Here is a 23,388-nt window from a genome sequence, read left to right as displayed (position 1 = left end):
TATATATATATATATTACCATTTAATAGTAAATAAGAGGTTGATTTGATTTAGGCAAAATAAACATAAATATCCTATCAAACAGGAAAAAAGACTTTTTTAAATCCTACCAAAACTTACATCAATATTTTTTAGCAGAATTTAAGTATAATTTAGCCTAAATCATCCCAAATAGCAAATATGATAACTTTAAATCCTTTAAATTTTTTGGATATTTTATTAATATGATGTTTAATTAATTAATAATTAATTGTGATATTAATATATATATAAACCTTAAAAATTTTAATTATAATTTAAAATTCATAATATATTAATAAAATGACGAGTGCTATTTGCTCTTGCATCATGAGCCAATGCCCATGTATGGCGCAAATAGTGCACACCATTTTGATGCACGACACTGCGCCAAGAAAATACGCCGCATGTGTGCTATGCCACGTGCCATGATGCGTGTTGTTTTGCATCATTGACATGTATGATTTTGTAACCCCATCAATGAGGTAGCAACCTCCAATTTCATCAATGTTAACTCTTATATTAGGGGTGACAACATATATCACTAAGTTAATTCTAATGACAAGGGAGGACACTAAAATATCTTATGGACTAACAACACCAATCGAGTCGACTACTACTCCACGTGGAGGCCACCTCTCATTAGATAGGAGGTGATTGACCCCACATCTCTCTCAAAGGTATAGGTTCATTGGTTAACTCAAGAAAAATGATTATTCTAATTTACTAGATTTGCAAATAAGGTCACTAAACACTTCCTCATGATTTAAATTGAAGTCAAAGTTTGTTATTCTCTCCTCATCCTATAAACATGAGCCCATGTAAACATGATGTAATTACATCTCATCACTAATTATAATGGAATTGTTTAAAAATTTATCAAAAACTCTCTCTATTGATTTCTTTGTATCAACCACCCTCTCTCTACATGGGTTGGCAATCTCTATAAATTTTTAGTTCCCCCCTCTAATGTGAGGTAGAATTGAAGAGCAAGTTTTAATCCAATGCAAGCAAGGAGAATATGAAGACGCATTCCAACTGAGGTTTCCTTTCACCCCTCACCAAGGGAAGAAAAAATAAACATAAACCTAAAATCTCATTCTCTCTTAAACCCATGGTTTAAAATTGCTCAATTAAGCTTTAAGGCTCACTTCAGCACAATTTAAAAAAATAAAGGTAATGAAGCATACGCTACACACTTGCTTGATGAGGCTTATGCCTCAAACAGTGTAAGGTGCGCCTCAAACAGAGTAACAAAATCCTAGTTGTGTAACATGCTTATTCTACAATAGAAATCTGATAGTAGCAGTAAAAAATTCAAGTACTTTTAGTGCGCCCAATTCATCTTCTACCATTTCAAAAATATAAGATGAAACTGTACCTATATTTAATTCAAGAAACAGTAACATTGCCGAGCTCTTCAGATCAAATCACAAGCATGAATAAAAGCTTTCAAAAAATTCTCACAAAAGGATTTAAATTACAGCTACGATACATTATAGAATAATCTGAGACTTATTCAACGTTACATTACGGACATAAGCAACGAAACAAGTTGAGATCTCTACATAAATTAGATTAAAAAATAAGGCAAGAGAAGTTTGAAACAGATTTCAAAACATCAACTGAACTAGAACGTTAAATATCTGAGGCAAGACACTTGACTTTTTTTTTTCTTAAGGAAGATTATAAGACTTTAATAATCCCAATTACAGACGCCTGAACACTACCCCTCATGTTCCTAAAGTCAAACCACAGAGGTCGTGACTGAGACAATTCCCACTTTTCTAGGTTTATGTCAAATTATAAATCATCATCATATCTTACATAAAATTTGAAGAAAACCCTAGAGAATTCAAAATCACAAGAACTTTTAAAGAACCCTAAAAAAGAAGGATTTTTTCCCACAAATATGGAGTAGCCAAATTTGTAACTAAACCAGCAAGAAAGCATCAAGATCCGTAACCATCTGAAAAATGTCAATCAAAACAAAAGAAATTTGATTCCTCTTGATTTCGATAAACTTATGAACTTGAATTCTCTAGTTATTATCTAATTGCATCAAGAAGATGGCTTCAAAAAGAACATGTTAAACAAACAATTCAAAGGTAATAACACCAACAACAAGAAGAAAAAGAAGAAGAAGAAGGAACAGCAGCAACAGTGAGAGAAATACTCTGCGGGCTACGGAAGGAGAAGGAATAAATGGCTTGAAGAGGAAGGGACTGAAGACTCCGAATGCCATTATCAAATGGATGATGGAGCTCGATCAAGCAGAAATGGTGGGCTGTGAGGAAATTGGAGTCCTACACATAGGGTTTTGAATGGGGTTTAGCTGGACAATAATTTCCACTCCCAAAGCGTACCAGGAAACGTGACCATCCATCAAAATAATTTAAAAAAAAAGAACATTTTTCTCTATAAATTAATTATTAGAGCATGATCAAAATGATCTATTAATTTTTTTTGAATGATCATCGATTATATTAAATAACTATTTTGATCCATCAAATCTTTAAAAGAAAATCAAAATAATTCGATTGAGAGATTATTTTGATTCTTTTTAAAGAATTGAGAGAACAAAATTTTCTTTTAATATAGTTGACGACTATTTTAATATTTCATAAAAAAATTAAACCTTTTATCAATTAATTATGAAATCATAGCAAATAATTTAAAGATTATTGCACAGAAAAGACCAACGAGGAAATAAAAATAATTGATTTCTCTTATATGTAATAAATTTTTAAAAATTATAAGGGTATTAATTTAAAAATAGAAATTTTTAAAAATCAAGAAATTTAGTTATTAGAATTTTTGTTTAAGCTTATTTTGATATTTTGAAGAATAGGCATTAAAAAAGTAAAAAAAAAAATATTTGTAATTTTTTTAGTATAACATAAAATTAACTATATTTATTTTAGGAGTTTGATCGAATTAAAATGTAAATTTAAGCTTAGTTTGGAACATCTTTGATAGTGCTTTCTATAATAGTTGTTTAGTACAATTTTTTTTAATAGCGAAAAAAAAAAACAGTTATCAAAAAATCACAGAAGCTTCAAACGAAGCTTAAGCTCCTAACCACTAGGCTAAGATGAGATTCTAAAACTTATTTGATAAATTATAGTCTTTATTTGAAAATATCTTCCAAAAAGATATTGACACATAAATTGTGTGAAAATTTTTGGATGTTCTAAATGAATCAATTAATTATTATCAATCAAACAAAAATATTCCTCAATTTTTTAATTTTTTTTTCAAGTATATCTTTTAAAAGATATATATATATATATATATATTTAAAATTTAATTATATTTAAAAATTTATTTTTCTACGCCTAACTTAAATTAAAATATATTTTAAGTAATTATTAAATATTTAACTATTATTTTAAATATTTTTATTATTTAATTATTATTTATATAATAATTAAAAAATAATTAAATATTTAATAAAACCCACTGTCATTCCATTATCTCTTTCTTCCCGCCCACACTTTCTCTTCCAGCCCGCTCTCCCTCTATCTCTCTCTCCTCTCATTTTCTCTCTCTGTCGAACACGTCTATTTGTATGACATATTTGCTCCTTTTTAAAATTTTAAATAAGTATGTTTCTTTTGCTAATTATCATTATTGACATATTCATCTCTAAAAATTAGCCACTATTTATTTAGAGCTTCAGCTAAGATACTTTGGCTTTTTTTTCAAAATTTAAATTGGAGATTTCTAAAATTCTTCACAAATAGTGGGTTTTTAAATCCCTTTCATTGATACTATGAGTTTATTTGAAGTCCTAATTAAAGCAAATAATAAGTCTTTGTAGAAACTCTAACATATATGTTGGCTTTCTTTTAAATGTTAGCATAGATGTGATACTTTTTTTAACTTGTTAGATTTGCTCGGCTTCTTAAGTAACACTAGAAAAGCTATATGGGTTTTATTTAGAAACTCTAATAGATATGATTTAGTTCTTTGAAGTACAAATGTTAAAAATGACTAGCTTGAGGAGTATATCTCCTCACAAAAAGAAAGAGAGATATTGTGTCATCTTTCTCTTTTTTAAGCTTAAGCTTTGAAGCATAAAGCCCTCGTTTCTATTATTCTTGTACATCTCACTGTGATAATAAAGATTTTGCATAAATCCATATTCTCTCTCCATCACTCACTCTCTCTCTCTCATATTTTGACTTCATCATCTTCACCTTCAAGTTCTCAGTTTACAGATAACCCGACATAGGACCCAACATCATCCGCCAGACAAAATAAGATTCATCAGTATCTACTTAATGTTCATGATCACACTCATAAAAGTAACTTATCCATTAAGCGCTAGAATTCATATCACATTAGTTGAAAATAAATTTAAGGATCTCAATGATTCAGATTCAAGCTCTCATCAAACCAAAAATGTATATTGAAGTTTATTCAGGGATCAAGGTTAACCTCAAGCACTGCTCCATTGTTTTTCACTTACCATTTGGGCTAAAAAGTCCATAATACTTCCCCGTTGGCCCCTTCTTCATAAGAGAAGCATGAGTGCCCTTCTCAACCAAAACCCCTCTCTCTACTACAGCAATCACATCACAATCCTTGATAGTACTCAATCTATGTGCCACCACCACAGTAGTTCTTCCAACCATCACTCTCTCCAATGCCTCCTGCACCACCATCTCCGACTGCACATCAAGCGCACTTGTGGCCTCATCCAACAACAATATCACTGGGTTACACAGTATCGCCCTCGCAATTGCTATTCGTTGCTTCTGCCCACCTGAAAGCTGCGTCCCAAGCTCCCCACATGGCGTTTGGTACCCATTTGGAAGGTTGCAGATGAAATCATGGGCATTTGCAGCCTTCGCTGCTGCCTCAATCTCTGCGTTGCTTACCCCCTCATCCATGCCGTAAGCTATGTTGTCCTCTATGGTGCCTGCAAATAGCACTGGCTCCTGCCCAACCAAAGCCATGTGTCTTCTTAAAGATCGAAGCTTGTATGACTTGATATCCTCACCATCAACACGAACTACACCTTGTAATGGGTCGTAAAACCTCTCGATAAGACCAATAATGGTGGACTTGCCGGAGCCACTGGGACCAACCAGTGCAGTGGAATGACCTGCTTTAATGTTGAGGGAGAAACGCCTTAGTACTGGTACGTTAGGCCGTGATGGGTAAGCATACACAACATTAATGAGCTCGATATCACCATTGAGAGATTCTGCATGGCGGCCCTCTGGATTCTCAGGCTCAATCAAGGTGGTTCTGTTAAGAATGGAGAAGATGGAAGTGATGGTGCTTGCACCCTTGGAGAGGTCTGAGGTTAAAGCGCTGGCCTCTGCTATTAGACGACCAGTGCCCATCACAATTGGTAAGGTCTGAAAAATGTCTTTGGCGGTGATGTGGTGGCGGGAGACGAGAAGACTACCATACCAGAAAGAAAGTCCGACGCTGCAAATGGGGATACACTGTGATATTCCAAGGCCGACGCCGGCAACCCAACTATGTCCGATGTTCACACGACGAGGGATGGCTTGAGCTGACTCGAAGAGCTTCAGGATACGATTCTCGGAAGAGAAAGACTTGATTGTTCGAAGATTGCTTATCGCCTCTGCAACAAGATTGCTACTTTCTAACTGGGCCTTGAATGACTTCTTGGATATTTTCTTGAGGATCACAAATCTCACATACAATGCAATGATGACCACCGGTTGTACGCAAAGAATAACCATGGCAAGTCGCCATGCAATCAGTAATCCCATTGCGATGGCGATGGTCACAGCAGATAAAGTCTGAATGATAAGCGACATTCGATCTCCCACCAATGAGCGCACCTACAAAATAAAACTCCTCACATATTTCATGTTGATTATATTGATAAGCTAATATGTAGGATTGTCAATAAATGATTCGACTTGACAATCCGATTCAGGTCCAATATCAAAAAATATTGGTTTGGATAAACATGGTCGGGTTCAAGTATGAAATTCTAATCCGTTTAATTGGCAAGTAGAATTCGGCTTGACCCACAAAATCCATTTTAGCCCGAAAATGACCTATTTATTTTTTTTCTTAAATTCTTTTGCTCATTGATGTGCTCTTCTTATTTTTATTAATTAACTCAACTTTATAGTTAACCATTTATTATTTTTTTAATCAAAACGGATATATTATCAAGTCGGATCCAGATCATCTGCGTTGCTAGCGGAACAGTTTCAGGTCTACCTTTTCTACCCATTTATTAAGTGAATCGGGTCATTTCAAGTCAGACTGAACCCAACCCATTAACCTATCAGCAATGATACAAAAAACATGATTTCTTACACTTGGTTTGCAGCTTTAATAAAATCAAAATGATAAAGCTGCAGGTAACTTCTAGTAAAATATTTGATATAGGCTTCGTTTGGAACAGCTTTTTTAAAAGCAATAAGAAAGTTATTACAAACGAAGTCATAATATATACATATTACTTACCATATTAGCATCTTTGGCCAGCTGAGAGCATAAAGCACCAGTGGAGTTCTCATCTCGATCAAACCAACTCACTTCAAAAGTCAACATCTTTGAGAGCATACGCTCCCTAATCCTCCTGGTCAGATGCTCACCCATTGTTGCCATATTATAATGCTGCATCAAATTAAAAAGAAAGAAGAACACTGAAAATCCAGCCAATAACAAGGAGTAAGTTCTTGCCTTTTCCTTCATCTCTTCAAGATCCTTGAGAAAGTAAATTGATACAAGAGTGCCCACAACATACCCATAAATTGGATAAGTTGCACCAGCCAACAATGCACCAGTGCAGCCTAAGATTGCCTGACGCCACTCTGGATAATTCAGCATAAGCAGTCTCCAAAATGATGGCGCCTCTTCTACCTGCTTCCTTGGATCTTGGTCATCTTCTTCAGCAGTTATCGACCAATTGGAGCTTGAAAATGAGAGGAGCTCAAAACCTGGGCTGAATGTATAGGCGAAGCTGTTACCATGGGCCTTATTGTTGTTGTGAGCTTGTTGTAGTGAAGGAGAGCTTGTGTTGATCATGGCTTCAGCGTAGTTGTCTGTACCGTTTGAAAATGGTTGAGATTTTTGGAGGTGAATCAGAGAGTAGTAGTGCCCGTCAATGTTGCTTATGAGGTCGTCGTGGGAGCCAGACTCAACGACTTTGCCTGCTTGAACGAAGGCGATTGTGTCGGCATTGCGTATGGTGGAAAGCCTGTGGGCGATGACTATGGTGGTTCGGCCAAAGGAGGCTACTTCAAATGCCTCTTGCACGATGACCTCAGACTGAGAGTCGAGGGCACTGGTAGCCTCGTCAAGAAGCAGAATTTTTGGGGATCGTATAATGGCTCTGGCAATGGCGATCCTCTGCTTCTCTCCGCCAGATAATTGAACGCCTCTCTGACCAACCTGCAACACATTCATTCTTTCCATCAAAGAAAAATGCAAATAGATCTTTGGATGATAAAAAAGTCGTGAAGTAAAACCTGTGTGTCGTATCCCTGCGGCAACCGATCGATAAACCGATTAGCATTAGCAGCCTTGGCCGCCATAACCACCTCCTCCATCGTCGCATCCTCTTTCCCAAACAAAATATTTTCTTTGATAGAAGCGGCAAATAGCGCAGGCTCCTGACTAACCAATCCCATCAATCCCCTCAACCACTTCACCTTCAACCTCCTGATATGGACTCCATCAATCATAATCTCTCCACCATTAACCTCATAAAACCTCTGCAACAACGAAATCACAGTGGACTTCCCCGACCCACTCCCCCCAACCAAAGCCACCGTCTTTCCAGTCTCCACCCTTAAACTAAACCCCGAAATCACCTCAGTCTCCGGCCTCGTCGGATACCGAAATCTCACATCTTTAAACTCCACCTCCCCCCTCACCTCCCCCAACTCCTCCCCCTCCTCGCACTCCGGCTCCATCGCCACCCGCTTCTCAATCACCTCATTGATCCCTTCCGCCGCAGAGGCCGCCTCTCCGAAACACTTGACGTTGGAAAGGCCGATCCCGAAGGCGATGCCGCCATTCACAATGCTAATCCCAGCGGCGTAAGCAGAGCCACCATTGTAGTCGTCGTGCGCTGCGAGACGAGTGTTGTACCAAACCATGAAGGCCCAGATGGTGAAGATGATGCCTGCGCTGCCAAGAGAGAAGCTTTTGGCGAGGCCTTGTTGGAGGCCGATTCGGACAGATTTTTTGAGGCTGGAAGAGAAAGCAGCGGCGGTGCGGTGTTCGGATCTGAAGGCGTAGACTGTGCGGATAGAGGAAAGAGCTTGCGAGGCAATTACGGCGGCTTTGTTGTATTCTGTAAGCATTCTGCTTGTCAGCTTTAGGAGGACGCGGCCGTAGATCAAGCCGGGAATGATGAGGAGGAGAGCCGCTGGGAAGACCACTAGTGCGAGTCGCCACATGAGGATGAAAGCTACGGCGAAGCCAGCAAAGAAGGTCGTGCAGTTCATTATCAGGTTCGGCAGCTGCGAATGTGTAGAAGAAGGATGAGTAATTAATTGAAATTAAGTTTTAAATTTAAAATGAATTTCTCGACTCTCTTCATTAAAATGTTTTTTTTTTTTAAATTGATTGTATTAAATTTTGTTATTAATCAATTATATGAGTTAAATGATAGTTAAATTTTAATTAAAATTGATTTGCTCAAATAATTAATTTAAATTAAAGTTTTAATTTGACTAAAGTTTTGATTTTAATTAAGCCCTTAAATTGATTGAAATTTTTTTTATTAAACTATATGATTAAATTCTAATTTTATTTTAAAATTAGTTATTTCAAATACTTATTTCAGTTAGTTTAATTTTAAGTTTTAAATTTGTTTAGATTTATAATTTTAAATCTTAAATTTAATTAAAATAATTATTTTTTTTTTATTTTAAATGGTTACAGATTGCAGCTCTTGAATTTAAAGCTTTTTAGATTAATTGTTTTATTAATTATTAAACTTATTTAAGGAATCTGGCAGAGTTAAATAATATTCAAGTGGTCTTTTAATTAGATTTTAATTTAATTTAATTTATCATATGAATTCTGACGGTTTAAATTGATTATTCTGTGAGGACGTCGAACGCCGTCCGAAAACCAACCAGAATATATCATGTCATTTCTTGTTGTGTACCGCAGCTCGGTGCCGCTTGGTATCACGGCTCTGTACCACTGACGTGGTTGCACCTGATTCATCTTCGAACATAGAACTGTGTCCGGCCTCCGCACAGAATAATTTTTCCTTCCACACATAGGCTTCCTAGGACTCCATGTCATATATAACACAAGAAAGCACACTTAAAATCCTCATTATATTTATATAAGAAAGACTATGACAATAATGTTCTGTCATATTGTTTATATTCATGAGTTTGATTCTTTGTTCATTCCTCTTCTTCTTATTTTTTTTCCGATGTTTTCACAGACGAATTCTAACGGTAATTTAAGCTTCGCTTGGGATGACTTTCTTATTACTTCTTAAAGCAGCTTTCTAGTACAAAAAAATAATTTTTTTTTACTAAAAAATTACTTTAAAAATAGTAAGAAAATCTTCCCAAACGAAGCCTTAATAATTGAAGTAACCACTATAGATGTAACTCAAATGACTATCTTTATGCATGCTAATCAATCCGAAGTCTTGCTTTTATTTTGATATTAATTCAGCCGTTTTATCAAATTACAATTTTATTAAATTTCAACATCTGTAGTAATAATCTCTCCATACTAGGAACTATTAGGGCTGCAAGCGAACCAAACGTTCGACGAGCTACTCGTTGTTCGGTTCGATTAAAGCTCGTTTGTAATCGTTTAATTAACTAAACAAACAAACTTGAACAATATTTTAAATACTCGATTCTTAAATAAACAAACTTGAACACTAACGCGTTCGACTCATTTATGTTCGCGAACAATATCATTTGAAGTTCATGAACAAGCTCGACATTAAGCTCGATAAGGACCTCGATAAAAGCTCGGTTCCTGTTCGATTTTAAACTCGTGAATAAGCTCGATAAAAATAATTAATATTTGACTATAGAATTAATAAATATAAATAATCATTTGACTTTGTTACATAGATAATTGTTTTTATTATAAATGTGTTTGTTCATAGAAATGTTCATAAACGTATTCGTTTGATAGTTAAAAAAAATTCGTTAAATATGTTCGCGAACAAGCTCGATAAGCACTAAATGAACGAACATGAACTGAACATGAACCGAACAGGAACACCTATTAATTTAAATGAACCAAACATGAACACAAACAATAAAGATCGAATATACATGAACCAAACTTGAACAACCTGATATTAAATGAACACAAACATGAACACTCACATACTAGACTCGGCTCGATTCGTTTGCAGCCCTAGGAACTATGGGCCATAGGTCCTCTCAAGAAAAAATAATAATAATAAATATATATTATTATCATTTATTTATTTATTTAAATAAAATTATATTTAACCAACTTTTATATTAAAATAAGTTACATTTGAATATTATAATAAAAAATTCATCATGATAAATTAATAAATTTAAATTTTATTTTGAAATCAATGGAAATAATATTAATTGAAAGAGCTTTTTCTATTATTATAAAAAAACAATTATAAAATAAAATTAGAGATTAGTGGATGAATAATATTAATTACTTATATTAAAAAAAATAACGCCGGACAAGCACTGAGACTCCAGCCGGCGCGGCGATATGTTTTATAAAGGGATAATGTATGACTCTAAAGTGACATTGTGACTTAAATAAATACATAGATAATAAAACAAATATTTATTGCATACATATATAGTTTTATAATTATATTTTTTTTTAATATCTATTTTTCATTTTTCAATTTTTTGCTAATTATAATTCATTGCTGAGAATGATTTATATATTTAGGATTTGTTTAGGATAGCTTCTTTGCTATTTTGAGTTCAAGACAGTACTTATGTTTTTCTTCGGAAATTTTTTATAATCATAGTAGCTAAGTTATTTTCGTCACAGTAAATTTGTAATCAACTTTATAAAAAACTGTAGCTATCTCAAACAGACAAAGCTTAATTAAAACACAAATTTTTTTAAAGCTGTGAACTCCTATGAATCATCTAATGCTGGAGAAATTATTGTGTACGCAATCCGAACGTGTTCGGATGTGCGTACACACTGCTTATTTTGTTGCGTATTTTTTTGATACATAAGGTTTTCTATGTATTTTTTGTGTATTTAGTGAGTATTATTTATTTGCTACTTATTTTGCCACGAAAAAATTATGTATCAAAAAATACGCAACAAAATAAACAGTGTGTACGCACATCCGAACACGTTGGGATTGCGTACGCAATAATTTCTCCTAATGCTGAAAGAATAATTACATGAACATACCTTCTCACTGAGAAAATCTTGGATGAATAAGGAGTTGCTGGAAATATCATTCACAGCTTCTGTTGTGGATGCCTCCTTGAACTCGAAATATGCCAAATCTTGTCTTAAAACAGCCCTTAAATAACGTATGCGCATTCTCGATGCTTGTCTTTCTCCTGTTCTTGTCCAGCAGTAGCCCTCTACAAAATGAGCATATCCTCATTAAAATCTAATTAATTTGGATCCTAAAATATAATTACTTTATCAGTAGATTATGGTTATGTTTGGAACGGCTTTCTTACTGTTTCTTAAAGTAGCTTTTGAGTACAAAAATTTTAACTTTTGTACTAGAAAATTGTTTTAAGAAGCAGAAAGAAAGTCGTCCCAAACGAAGCCATGTCATGTATGCTTTCTAATATAGGCTTTGTTTGGGGCAGTTTTCTATTGATTTGCTTTTCAAATCGCAACCATAATTTATGTTTGGTCATCATTTTTCTGCTGCTTTCAAATAATTCTTCTACAACAACTTTCAAATAAGTTACTTTCTTCATAGTATCTTTATAGCTTCATTTGGGGCAGCTTTTTCATTGCCTTTTCGCCGCTCCGAAAAATTGTATGCTAAAGTTTTGTTTCGGATGACTTTCTTACTACTTCTTAAAGCGGCTTTTTAGTACAAGAGTTAAAACTTGTGTATTAAAAAGTTGCTTTAAGAAGAGGAAAGAAAGCCAAATCAAACGAAGCCTAAAAAAGCTAGTGTTGAAAACAGTAAGAAAACTGTCCCGAATGAAACTTACAACCATCATTACAAAAAGCTACAATCATACCAAGCAGACTTTTAATTTCCTTCTATAAATCTTCAAAAAATAAAAACAAAAAGAATTAAGAAATTACAAATCAAATTTACTTTTTAAAAACAAAAATTGAACCAAAACAGCTCCTTATGCCAAATTTTTATGAACAAACTTTGATTTTATGACTTCTGAGAACAAAAGCATTGGATGTGTTACCCATAAACGAGAGCACAAAGGAACCCGCAGCCACGTAGAGTAATAAAGTGGTATTACGGTTCATGTTATGGATGAAAGTAGTACTGGTAGAACTGGAGCCAAGGTCGTTGAACATATAGCTGCAGGCAAAAGTCATCAGCGGCGCCGACAAGCCGTCGCCGATTGAGCCGAGGAATCCCAAAGCCATCAGGAAGAAGTCAGTTGCATCTGCATGCATAAAAATATTCCATCTCGATCTGATCGAAGCTCGCCTTTTGCCATCTTCTTCTTCCTTCTTGCTCTCATAATTTCTTACTTCCATTCTCTCTGTCTCTCTATCTCTTGCAAATGCTATGAAGTCCTAACTCCTAAGCCATTCACTGTTTCTTTTATAATGCTTATTTACTCTGACTATTTCTACATGGATTATAAATTAGTAAGTTGATTGTCATTATATCAATCTAAACTTTAATATTTACTTATATAACACTCAAAATATTAAATATATTAAAAAAATATATAACCCATTGAAATTTCCAATGTTGTTTTGATACTGCCGCCAGGCAGGGGTGTCAATTTCGGATCACAGGTCGGGTTTGGGTTGAATTTGGAACTGACCTAACACTACTCAAGTCAACCGGAACCCGACCCATTTTTGCAAATTGTTTGGTTTTTCGGACCTAAACCCAACCCGCTTTGGGTCCAGGTCAACCTAACATGACTGAATGACGTCCCGGGACCGACTAAAAATTGCTAATTTTCAAATAAAAAAACGGGTCAATATCTAATTTTTGGGTAAAAAATGGATCAATCTCGGGTTTCCGGGTCAAAACGGGTCAATTTTGGGTTACTGGATCAACCCGAATCCGACCTGAGTTTAAAACAGATCGATTTGCTAAACCATAACCCGACCCATTTCAGGTCCGTGTTGACCATAACTCAAAATTTTCGGGTCAAGTTCGAGCCAAGTTTTCGGGTTGTGTTAAATATTGACACCCCTAGTCACCGGTCCATGTGGTAGATCCCATCACCAACTTCGCACACCGCCAGTCTGATCGCTAGCTTAGCACGCTATCGGCCCCATCGATGCCCTTCCCAATGAAATCCCAATGCTCCGCTCATGGGAGACCATGAAGCTCTATCACGAGGAGTTAAGGAGAGGGGCGGTGGTCGAAGCTCCTTCCCAAAGATATCTCATCTTGCAGACCTTCCTCTCTCGTGGCCTGGAATTTTGTCATTAATAGAGGTGTTGAAATATTTAAATGATGAGATTCAACCATAAAATTCTTTTGGTTCTCTTAAACCAAAAATGCAAGGTGCCAAAAAAGAGAATACCTATTCTACGTGAGTCATTCATATTCTTGATTTTATAAGGACAAACTCCTCATATGACCCTTTCCATATGTCAAATCAAGTATTAAATGTGAACCTCTTTTTATTGTCTTAAATAAATAATGCCAACAAATGAGTTAAATAACTTACATATTTAAATGCTATATCTGATATTATACTGAGTTTCAATGAACTAACCTTCTAAAAAATTGCAAGGATAACTTTCATGCTACTCTAGCATCACCTGCTTCTCTCACTTAATGCCAAATGTTCTTATGGAGCCAATAAAAAGATGCGAATGCTCAGCGATGTTAAAAATTTTATTAACGAGTGATGAATCAAAAAAAGATTAAAAATTATAGAAATAATTTAATATTTTAGGATGACAAAAAGTGGGTGATAATGTCATGACTGAAATATATATCCGTCTGATTTGCATTGAGATTAGTGCTATATATGATATATTGCTCGACGCTAGGCAAAACTCATCACCCAAGGCTCCGAGCAAGAATAAGGCTGTGAATATGCCAAAAACCCTTAGTCCAGTTGAGAAAAAAAAAAACCAAATGTTTGCATCTTACTCACATTGCTCTCATGACTAGCCTGTTATTCAGCTTGACCTTTCCGATGTTTTTATTCATGGAAAGCTTCACATAAATGGAGCACAAGACATAACCCCAAGGCCTTCAAGTTCTACAAAACCCAGCCTACGCCAGTCTCAGTGGGGAAAAGTCTGATTGAGAAAATTAAATAAACAAAAATTAATTACTCTTGAAAATTAAATTTTGTATTCCTCTAAAATTTAGAAAAATTTATTGAATAAAACTCTAGAATATGAAAGGTCTCCTCAAGAATCTGGAACACTTGTTATAGAATTCTCTGGATTATGTTAATGTATGTAATATTTTTAGAATGATCCTTATACAAATATAAATAGGCCTTTGGCCTTATCATTTTGATGTAAGAGAATATACATATAATTTTGAATGCAAGTTTCTCTTCCTTTGTCATTCACAATATCCTTTTTATTCTCCTATTCTATTCTCTACATACAAATTTTTCCTATCAAAGTCATATGTGAACTTAAACAGGCTCGCAAATAATGGCTTTCAAAATAAATCATGAGCTAAAAAAAAGTAACAACAACAACATCAAGCCTTTATCCCACTATGTGGGTCAGCTATATGAATCATTTTTTTCCATTGTGTTTTGTTAAGGGTCAAATTCTCATTTAAATTTGATAAAGAGAGGTCATTTCTAATATTTTCTAACCAAGTTTTTTTAGGTCTACCTCTACCTTTTTTAACATAAGCCAAATCTAATGAATGGTAGTGGGTCATCTTACACTACAAGAAAATCGTCAATTACCGGCGGATTTTTTCGGCGGCTTGCCGGCGGCCGACTTTTCCGACGGCATTCTGTCAGCTTTCCGGCAGCTTAAATTTCAGAAAAAATTCTGACGGTTTTCCTGCGATTTACCGGCGGTTTTCCAGCTTAACCGGCGGCTTTTAATAATTAATTAATAATTTTATTTTATTTTAATTAATTTTTAATTTAATTAATTAATTATTAATTTATTGGCCGCCGAAAAACCGTCGGTGATCTTTTTCCTACGCCATTTTTTCCGGCGGTTCATTAACTGCCGGAAAGCCGCCGGTGTTACTGAAAACCGCCGGTGTTTCCTTATAAACCGCCGAAAAAAACCGCCAGTATTGACTATTTTTCCTGCCTAATTAGGTGAAATATTGGCTGTTTTTCCTGCCTAATTAGGTGAAAATTAATTATTTTAATAATATTATATCAAATAATCCATTTCTATTATTTGAAAATATGACTTTTTTTTCTTTATCAAATTCAAAATTTTAAACATCAAAATTTCATATTCACCACATGTCAACAACATACAAATGGAAATCACTTAATCTTATATAATTATCATCACAACAAAATACAATGTAAATTTTAAGTAATTAACTTCATCTTGCTTCTTGTCATGGGACCTTGCTTATTGGCAACTTTCATCTTGCTATGAGCACTAGCAGTTAATCCACATGTTTTTGCATTGGCACCTGATGCCACACACGAAGCACACAATTATAAATTTACGCTTCGTTTGGGACGACTTTCTTATTGATTTTTACAGTAACTTTCTATTATAATTTTTTTAAATTTTTGTACTAAAAAGCTGCTTCAAGAAGCAACAAAAAAACTGTCCCAAACGAAGCCTTAAACTACCTCTTAAATGGATAAATCTGACAATAATGGACATGATCCCAAGTTTGACTTCTTCAACTAAGTAGATGAGGATGCGGTTTGTTCTTTACTCTAATATCAACTGAATCTTGCCAAACCTGCAGGTCTTTTTCAGATTTATCAAGATCTAATAAAATTATCACAAATATTTTTTTTCTTTTTACATGCAGTTGATGGTTGCCCAACTATTCGTTGAATAAATCAATTATGAAATAAATTAATTAGCAAGTTTTTTTCTTACCCTAAACTTGGAAGAATCAGCTCGTGTAAAAAGCGAACAATATCATATTCATATAGAGGTAAATCGAAGCATAACTAAACTAATCCAACATTTGCCCTTAAAACAATATAATTTTAAAATAAAGATCATAACAATAGCAGATTTCATACATATTCAAAGATCAGTGATTTGCAAAAATGCACGAAGTGGCGGCGAACGAACCTGGCGTGACTGAGGCACGGCGAGAGCGAGGCACGAGATTGGTGGCGCCTGGGCTATATCAGGACCGGCAGAGAACTTCGCGGCTAGGGCAAGGCAAAGGGACGGCAGCAGCTGACGCGAGCAAGGCGCGGCTAGAGCAGGAACGATGCATGAGATCGACGGCGGAAACTAATCGCAAGGGATTTCGTCGGGACGAGGCGCGGAAGCTGTAGGCGGGGTTTTAAACTTTTAATGCTTTATTTCATTCTTTTATCATTTATATTTAAAGAATATAATACTATCACATAATTCATTGCTCATATTTATGGTTTCTTTTTTCTAAGCATCTATATTAGAAAGATATTTTTACTGTTTTTTAAAAAAGTTTTTTAGTACAAAATTTTTAATACTAATTTTTTTTTTTTTAGAAATAAAAAAAAAGCTATCCTAAACGAAACCTAAAACTCTTATAAATGCTTTTTAGAGCAACTTTTTAATAAAAAATTAAAATTTTTATACTAAAAATTTACTTTAAGAAGCAACAAAAATATTGTTCCAAACAAAGCCAAAATGATTTGTTTTGGTTTTGAAGTTGTTTCATATATATCATCTTAGGTTATGGTTTCGTTTGTGACGACTTTTTTATTGCTTCTTAAAGCAGCTTTTTAGTATAAAAATTAAAAAAATGTTTTAAGAAACAGTAAAAAAATCGTCCCAAACGAAACCTATATGTCTTTGGAGTTAGTGACAACTCTATTGGACTCATCGGCTATATATTATCGTAGTATAGATATATGAAAGACACTATGCTTTCCATATATTATGGCAACATTAGTCTATAAGCTCCATTTTTAATATTTTCAATAATTTCATGCGATCCTATGTAACATAGGCTTAGCTTTCCTGCCTAATCAAAATGCTACATATTTTTTATTATACTAACTTAAATAAACGCAAAGTCTCCACCATCAAATTCTATATGTTGGTGCTTAACCTCATCATAGTATCTTGCATTTTCTTCAATAGAGAGCTTCATATTGAGCCATTATATTTCTTACTCGAAATCTATCATTGTAAGCAACTTCTATCAATAATACATGTAATTCATGGCCTCCATTGAAATCAAGGACAATTTTTTTTTGTTAGTACTTGTAAAACTATATGTAGATGCTTAGTATGATTGGTTTTATCTTTTGAATGTACAAGAATATTGTCAATGAATACAAACAAAAATATATTTTAAAATGGTCTAAAATTTATGTACATCATGCCCTTGAAAGAGCCTTATTTAGTACAAAAGGTATTACTACAATTTCAAAGTGATCATTTCTTGTTCAAATGGTTATTTTGCTATAACTTCCTCTTTCTTATGTAACTAATGATAACCTTTTCGCAAGTCAAATTTTGAGAAAATGGAAGCTCCTTTAAGCTAATCAAAAAGATCATTAATTTTTTACGATGAATATTTTTTTTAAATGGTGAGCTTATTCAGCTCTCTATAGCTAATACAAATTCTAAAATTTGCATTATTTTCTTTATAAGAGCTCTGATAAAATATATATTTCTCCAATAATTTTTGTAGCTGAGTTTTTAATTCTTATAATTCATTAATTGTCACATAATATGATGCTCTAACCATGGGTTTCATGCTTTGAAGTAAAATAATTAAAAAGACTTTAGGTATTCATTGACTATATATCAATATGTCATTCAACTCCTACGCCTTTTTATCACTTTTTTATTTGGGCCGAAAAAAAACCTAATAGCCAGTATTCAACAACTTTAAACCTTCAAAATATGATATTATTATTGAACTTTTCTCCACAAAATTTGAATTATTCTACTTCAAGAAAATTGAACTAGACTCTTTCTTGCTATAGATAAGGCAGTTGGCATGAAGGAATTACTCAAACCAACATATTTATTCAAATCCTTATTTTGAATGAAAATAGTGCATATGATAACAACACAAGGAATATAATGGTGAAATAAAAAATAATGAAAGTATCATACACTTATAGCTTCATAATACTTAGCTTTCTAAGTTAGTATCTTAAGGGAATGAACTCCATCGATTAGTATGTTCATATAAGCATTTATATCTAATTCATTTCGTTTGCAATGTTCATATAATTCAATATTTCTCTATAAGGAACATTACATAAGATAAGCAATTTAAATTTGATAAGAAGCATATATCATTCATTTCAACATGATCAATTCTTTTAGAAGTAGAGATAGTCAAAAAAATCTTACATGATTTGGTTTCATTTGGGACAAATTTTATACTGCTTTTTAAAGCATATTTATAGTACAACAATTTATTGAACTAAAAGTTTTTTACTAAAAAAAACTGCTTTAAAAAGCATTAAAAAAAGTCGTCCCAAAACGAAGCCTTAATTTTATTACATCATACATATTCATCTTTCCTAAATTTGATCTCGTTATAAAAAATATTTGTCATTATTCCAATAGATACATTACACATAATTAATTTTTACTTTATTCAAGTTGATAAACCATAATTAATGTTTATGCATTTTTAATTGAATAATACAATTTAATAATATAATTGGATTATTAAGCTATCATTTTAATTTTAATAATACATAAATAACATTCAAATTTTGATTATGTCAATTTTTAATTATTTTTATTTAATTTTACAACTTAAAGCTTTCAATAATTCAATTAAAAATTAAGTCCTCTAGTTTTATGTGAATTCTTAATTAAGTCATGATATTAGTTTTTTTTTTTTTTAATTATCTAGTTCACATATATAGTTAAAAGATTATTCCTATACATATATATTGATATTCTTATCCATTCTTAGCAATTTATTTAATATTTCATTAACTTAAAATAAATTATAATTTTTTAATGATTTAAATGCATGCCTTGAATTTACTTTTTTCGTTTTTCTTCCTTCTATGAAATCAACGACTACCTCCTCTTCTTCATTTACTCTTCTAGTACATTCCAAAATCCTAACAAAAATTTCTTTGCCACCTAAGCTAAGCATATTAACTTCATTTTATTCCAAAATTGACAAAAGAATGCATACTAAAATGAAATAGAATGTAAAAAAAAAAGTATATTTGAAATATTTTGTGTTGTTTGGATGTGTGTTAAATAAATGCAGGTATTTTTTTGTCTGACTTGAAATAAAATGAATGCAATAAAAAACCCAATGGTGGTGGTTGCCAGTGTCCAGCCGGTAGCAACAATGGAAGCTCGTGGTGGACATCCGGTGGAGTCTGATAACAAGCGGTTGGTAGTTGGTCAGAATGGATGTGCGACAGGAGGTAAGAGGCAGGTGGCGGGTAATGATGGCAGCATATAGTAGTCGGCAATGGAGGTATTAGCTAGCGTCAATAATGACAAAAAAATTATTATGTATTTAGGAATCATCCAAATCTAACGATTTTTAAATACATCAAAATTGAACTAGATGGTGAATTCAAAATTCACCTATGTACTCTATCCTTTGCTTATTGTTCTCAATCCCTCATTCTCAGTCTATCTTACTCACTACAGGAAATTCAGTCATTACCGAATGCCTGGACCAACGGTTAAGTAATGATTTTAGGCGGTTTTAAGAAAAATCAGCGGTGTTTCGGCGGCTCCTAGACCGCCAGTAAAAAGGGCGCCGGATACCCTTACCGGCGGTTCATTTCCGGTGGTTTTTTTCACCGAAGGTTTACCGTCGGTTTGACCGCTAGTTACTGCCAGTGTTTTACCGGCGGCTGTCTGGCCGTTACACCGACAGTAAAAATACCATCGGTATAGTTTACCGGCGGCGTACCGGCGGTTGCCGGCGCTATGACCACCGGCTTGTCGCCGGACAACCGCCGGTAGACCGCCGGAAAATATCGGCGGTTATATTTAATTACCGGCGGTGTCAATCAACAGTCTGATATCGTCATTTCCGGCGGCTAAACCGCAGTTTGGCCTCCGAAAACCTGTAGCATTAGAAAAAAAAAATAACAGTCTCCCCTTTATTTGATGGAGGTTCACCCTAAACTCTAAACCTGCACAGAAAGCAATAACAGCAATAAAGGGTGACTATTCTATCATAAACCGGCACCATAAAGCATTGCAGATCTCTCCACCATCTTATAGAATTTTTACCATCACAATAAGGGGGACTATTCTATCACACAATAACAAGCCTGATTCATTCCTCCATTTCAACCATCCAACTTGAATTATGCTGATAATATCCCTTTCTATTTCACCATCACTCTGAACAAAATATCTAAGATATTTAAAACGTGTACTTTTATTAATTACTTCCTCTCACTATGTCTACTGCTACTAAAATTACACTATATATATTCAGTTTTAGATCTACTAAAGCGAAAACCTTTAGACTCTAAAATTAACCTTCATAATTCGAGTTTACCTTCAACTCCCTCTCTAATTTTATCAACATGTAGAATATCATCAACAAAAAGCAAACAACAAAGTACATCTATACATATTTAAGAAAACTCTTGTATTTGACATACAACAGAGTACAAAAAGCATACAATAAAGTACATCAACAAAAAAACATACAACAAAGTACATATATACACATTTCAACACAAATCAAGCCATCTTGTATTTGACGGCGTCAATCTCAAGAACTCAAATCAACATGAAGCATAGTTCTCCACAACAAAGTACATCTTAAGTCACAAACTGCTCACTAGGTCTATTGCTACTAAAATTACACCCCATATATTCAGTTTTAGATCTACTCAAGCGAAATACATTAAAAAATAAATAAATAAACCTCACCTCGCAGGCGGCGTCGTGCACGGGATCGGAATGAGATGTTCGCCGGCGGCCTTGCAGTGTGAGTTCGAGGGCTGCCAGAGTGCTCGTCGGCAGTTGGAGACAAGTCGTCGGTGGCCGGAGGAAGCTCGGTCGTGCGAGAGGCGGGCGAGCGCGATAGAAGAGAGAGACGAGGAGAAGATGAAATGAAATGGGAGGCTCTGGTTGGTTCATTTTAGGGCTTTTACCGGCGGCTTTAACCTCCGGTAAGTAAATCACTTAACACCGGCGCTTCGCCACCGGTATAGTGCCGGTAACTTTTAAAACCGGCGGTTTACCCGGCGGTTTTGTGACCGCCCCTATTACCGGCGGCATATGCTTCCATAACGGCCGGTTGAGCCGCCGTTATTCACCGGCGGCCAAACCGTCGGATAAACCGCCGTTATTACGCGGCTAATAGAAATCATCCAAATCTAACAATTTCTAAATACCTCAAAATTGAACTAGATGGTGAATTTCAAATTCAACCATGCACCACATCGACTCTATCCTTTGCTTATTGTTCTCAATCCCCCACTCTCGGTCTTACTTTTTCTCACTCTCAATTGAATATTCGCCCTACTTCACCCAATCCGTCTCTCCTAATCTTCCTCTCAATCTACCTCGACTCATCTCTCTCTCTCACTCTTGCTTTCTTCTTTCAATTCAAAACCCCTCAACCAACCCTCTTTCTAGAATAGATGAAATCGACTCATCAGTTCTATTGAACCAAAATTGTTGATTATTTTTTAAACAAATAAATTGGGCCTTACATTATAAATCTATTATATTGAACAAATTTTGGATCAAATAAATGTTTCCAAAATAACTTACAAAAATTTATAAGGACATTTTTTTAATATCAAAAATATAATTTAAATAAATAAAGTTAGAAATTAATTCATTTTACCTCTCTTCTCGTTATCCTTGAGTAAATTAGTAAATCTTACTCGAACATTTTACAATTAAAAAGAAAATAATCACACATTAAACTTCTAAACCTTGAAATATTCATTTTCGCACTTGTATATCTATTGCCTAGTTCATTTTAAGCTTCACTTTAAGGACATTTTTTAATATAAAAATATAATTTAAATAAATAAAGTTATAAATTAATTCATTTTACCTCTCTTCTCGTTATCCTTGAGTAGATCATTTTACAATTAAAATATAAATAATCACACATTAAACTTCTAAATCTTGACATCTTCATTTGCGCACTTGTATATCTATTTCCTAGTTCATCTTAAGCTTCACTTTAACGCCTTGTTTGGAACATCTTTCTAAAGCATCTTTTAACAAAAAAAATTTGCATTAAAAAGCTGTTTTATGAAGTAGTAAAAATACTGTCCTAAACGAAGTCTAAATCTTAGAGGCTCTAAAAAAACCTAATGCATAATGTCATTATCATCATGATTTAACTAATATTTGAATTATCTCTAAAACAATCAAGAAGCAATTACATAATAGTATATAAAATTTATTCTCATCAAATTATTAATGATTGAATCATAACTCATATAATATGCACTAAAGCTCATTGATTAACACCCACATACGGTGAAATGACTCATGAAATTTGGTTTGTAGGTTTATGGAAGTAATTGAGTCAAGTCGACTTGGGATCAGCTTGATAAATCGCTTGTGAAATTAGCTTAATGAGTTAACAAGTCACACTTGAGTTAGGCTCATGTCGAATCAATAGCTGGCGAGCCTAGTTGCAATTCATTCGAGTGCAACTTAAAGAAAATGTCAAACATTTTGGCAGAATGTTTGCCTTTAGTGGAAAGCACCAAAGGCTTTTGTGCAGTCCCCACAAGAAATCGGGCCAACGCACTCTCACAATTGCGCTCGATTCGCGCGTTGATCGGCCACAGAGGTGGATCCGGTTGGCCCGTTTGGACGAATGGAGTGACGAATGCGAAAAGTAGGGGAAATTTATTTATGTAATGAATAGTTAAATGAAGGTTATAAAAAGGAAGGGATTTTGGACATAAAAAATACACAGAGAAGATTCGGAGGAGGCAGCAAGAAGTTTAGCTTGTGTTAACATGTTAGTTTAATTGATTTTGTTTAAATTTTGTTAGAATGTTTTGCAGAATTTTTTTATAAGTTAATAATACTAATTCATGAGATAATGTGCATTGAATAATGTAAAACACAGATAATGGATATTATTAATTTTATTTGGTAGCTGTAGTTAGTAATAATATTTCTCAAATTT

The 23,388-nt window shown here is 34.0% G+C and overlaps 2 protein-coding genes across 2 annotated transcripts in view; both read right to left on the bottom strand.

Moving 5' to 3' along the window:
* The window catches only part of LOC110113802, a 6,498-nt gene extending 4,162 nt beyond the window's left edge, over positions 1 to 2,336 (bottom strand). Inside the window, exon 1 of the mRNA XM_020846502.2 lies at positions 2,194 to 2,336. Within this exon, the coding sequence (XP_020702161.1) occupies positions 2,194 to 2,262 (69 nt within the window). The 5' untranslated portion in view covers positions 2,263 to 2,336. The remainder of the gene's footprint in view (positions 1 to 2,193) is intronic.
* A 2,072-nt stretch (positions 2,337 to 4,408) lies between these two features.
* On the bottom strand, positions 4,409 to 12,680 carry LOC110113803 (putative multidrug resistance protein). Its single transcript, XM_020846503.2, has 5 exons — positions 12,380 to 12,680; positions 11,394 to 11,572; positions 7,493 to 8,491; positions 6,486 to 7,415; positions 4,409 to 5,845 (listed from the first exon to the last, which is right to left on the bottom strand). The coding sequence occupies exons 1-5, from the start codon at positions 12,678 to 12,680 to the stop codon at positions 4,484 to 4,486; spliced, it is 3,771 nt and encodes a 1,256-aa protein (XP_020702162.1). The 3' UTR covers positions 4,409 to 4,483.
* Positions 12,681 to 23,388: the final 10,708 nt, after the last annotated feature.

This window comes from Dendrobium catenatum, unplaced genomic scaffold, assembly GCF_001605985.2.
Source record: "Dendrobium catenatum unplaced genomic scaffold, ASM160598v2 fragScaff_scaffold_1117, whole genome shotgun sequence".
NCBI classification, from domain to species: Eukaryota; Viridiplantae; Streptophyta; class Magnoliopsida; order Asparagales; family Orchidaceae; genus Dendrobium; species Dendrobium catenatum.
This window is presented reverse-complemented; position numbering and strand designations above follow the sequence as displayed.

What these genes read in the sequence shown, in the direction of transcription:
- LOC110113803 (XM_020846503.2), bottom strand. Translation starts at nt 12,680, where the DNA reads ATGGAAGTAAGAAATTATGAGAGCAAGAAGGAAGAAGAAGATGGCAAA. An exon ending in AAGATTTTCTCAGTGAGAAG is followed by an intron (nt 8,492 to 11,393) that starts GTATGTTCATGT and finishes ACACATTCGCAG; the next exon opens with CTGCCGAACCTGATAATGAA. An exon ending in TGGCCAAAGATGCTAATATG is followed by an intron (nt 5,846 to 6,485) that starts GTAAGTAATATG and finishes TTTATTTTGTAG; the next exon opens with GTGCGCTCATTGGTGGGAGA.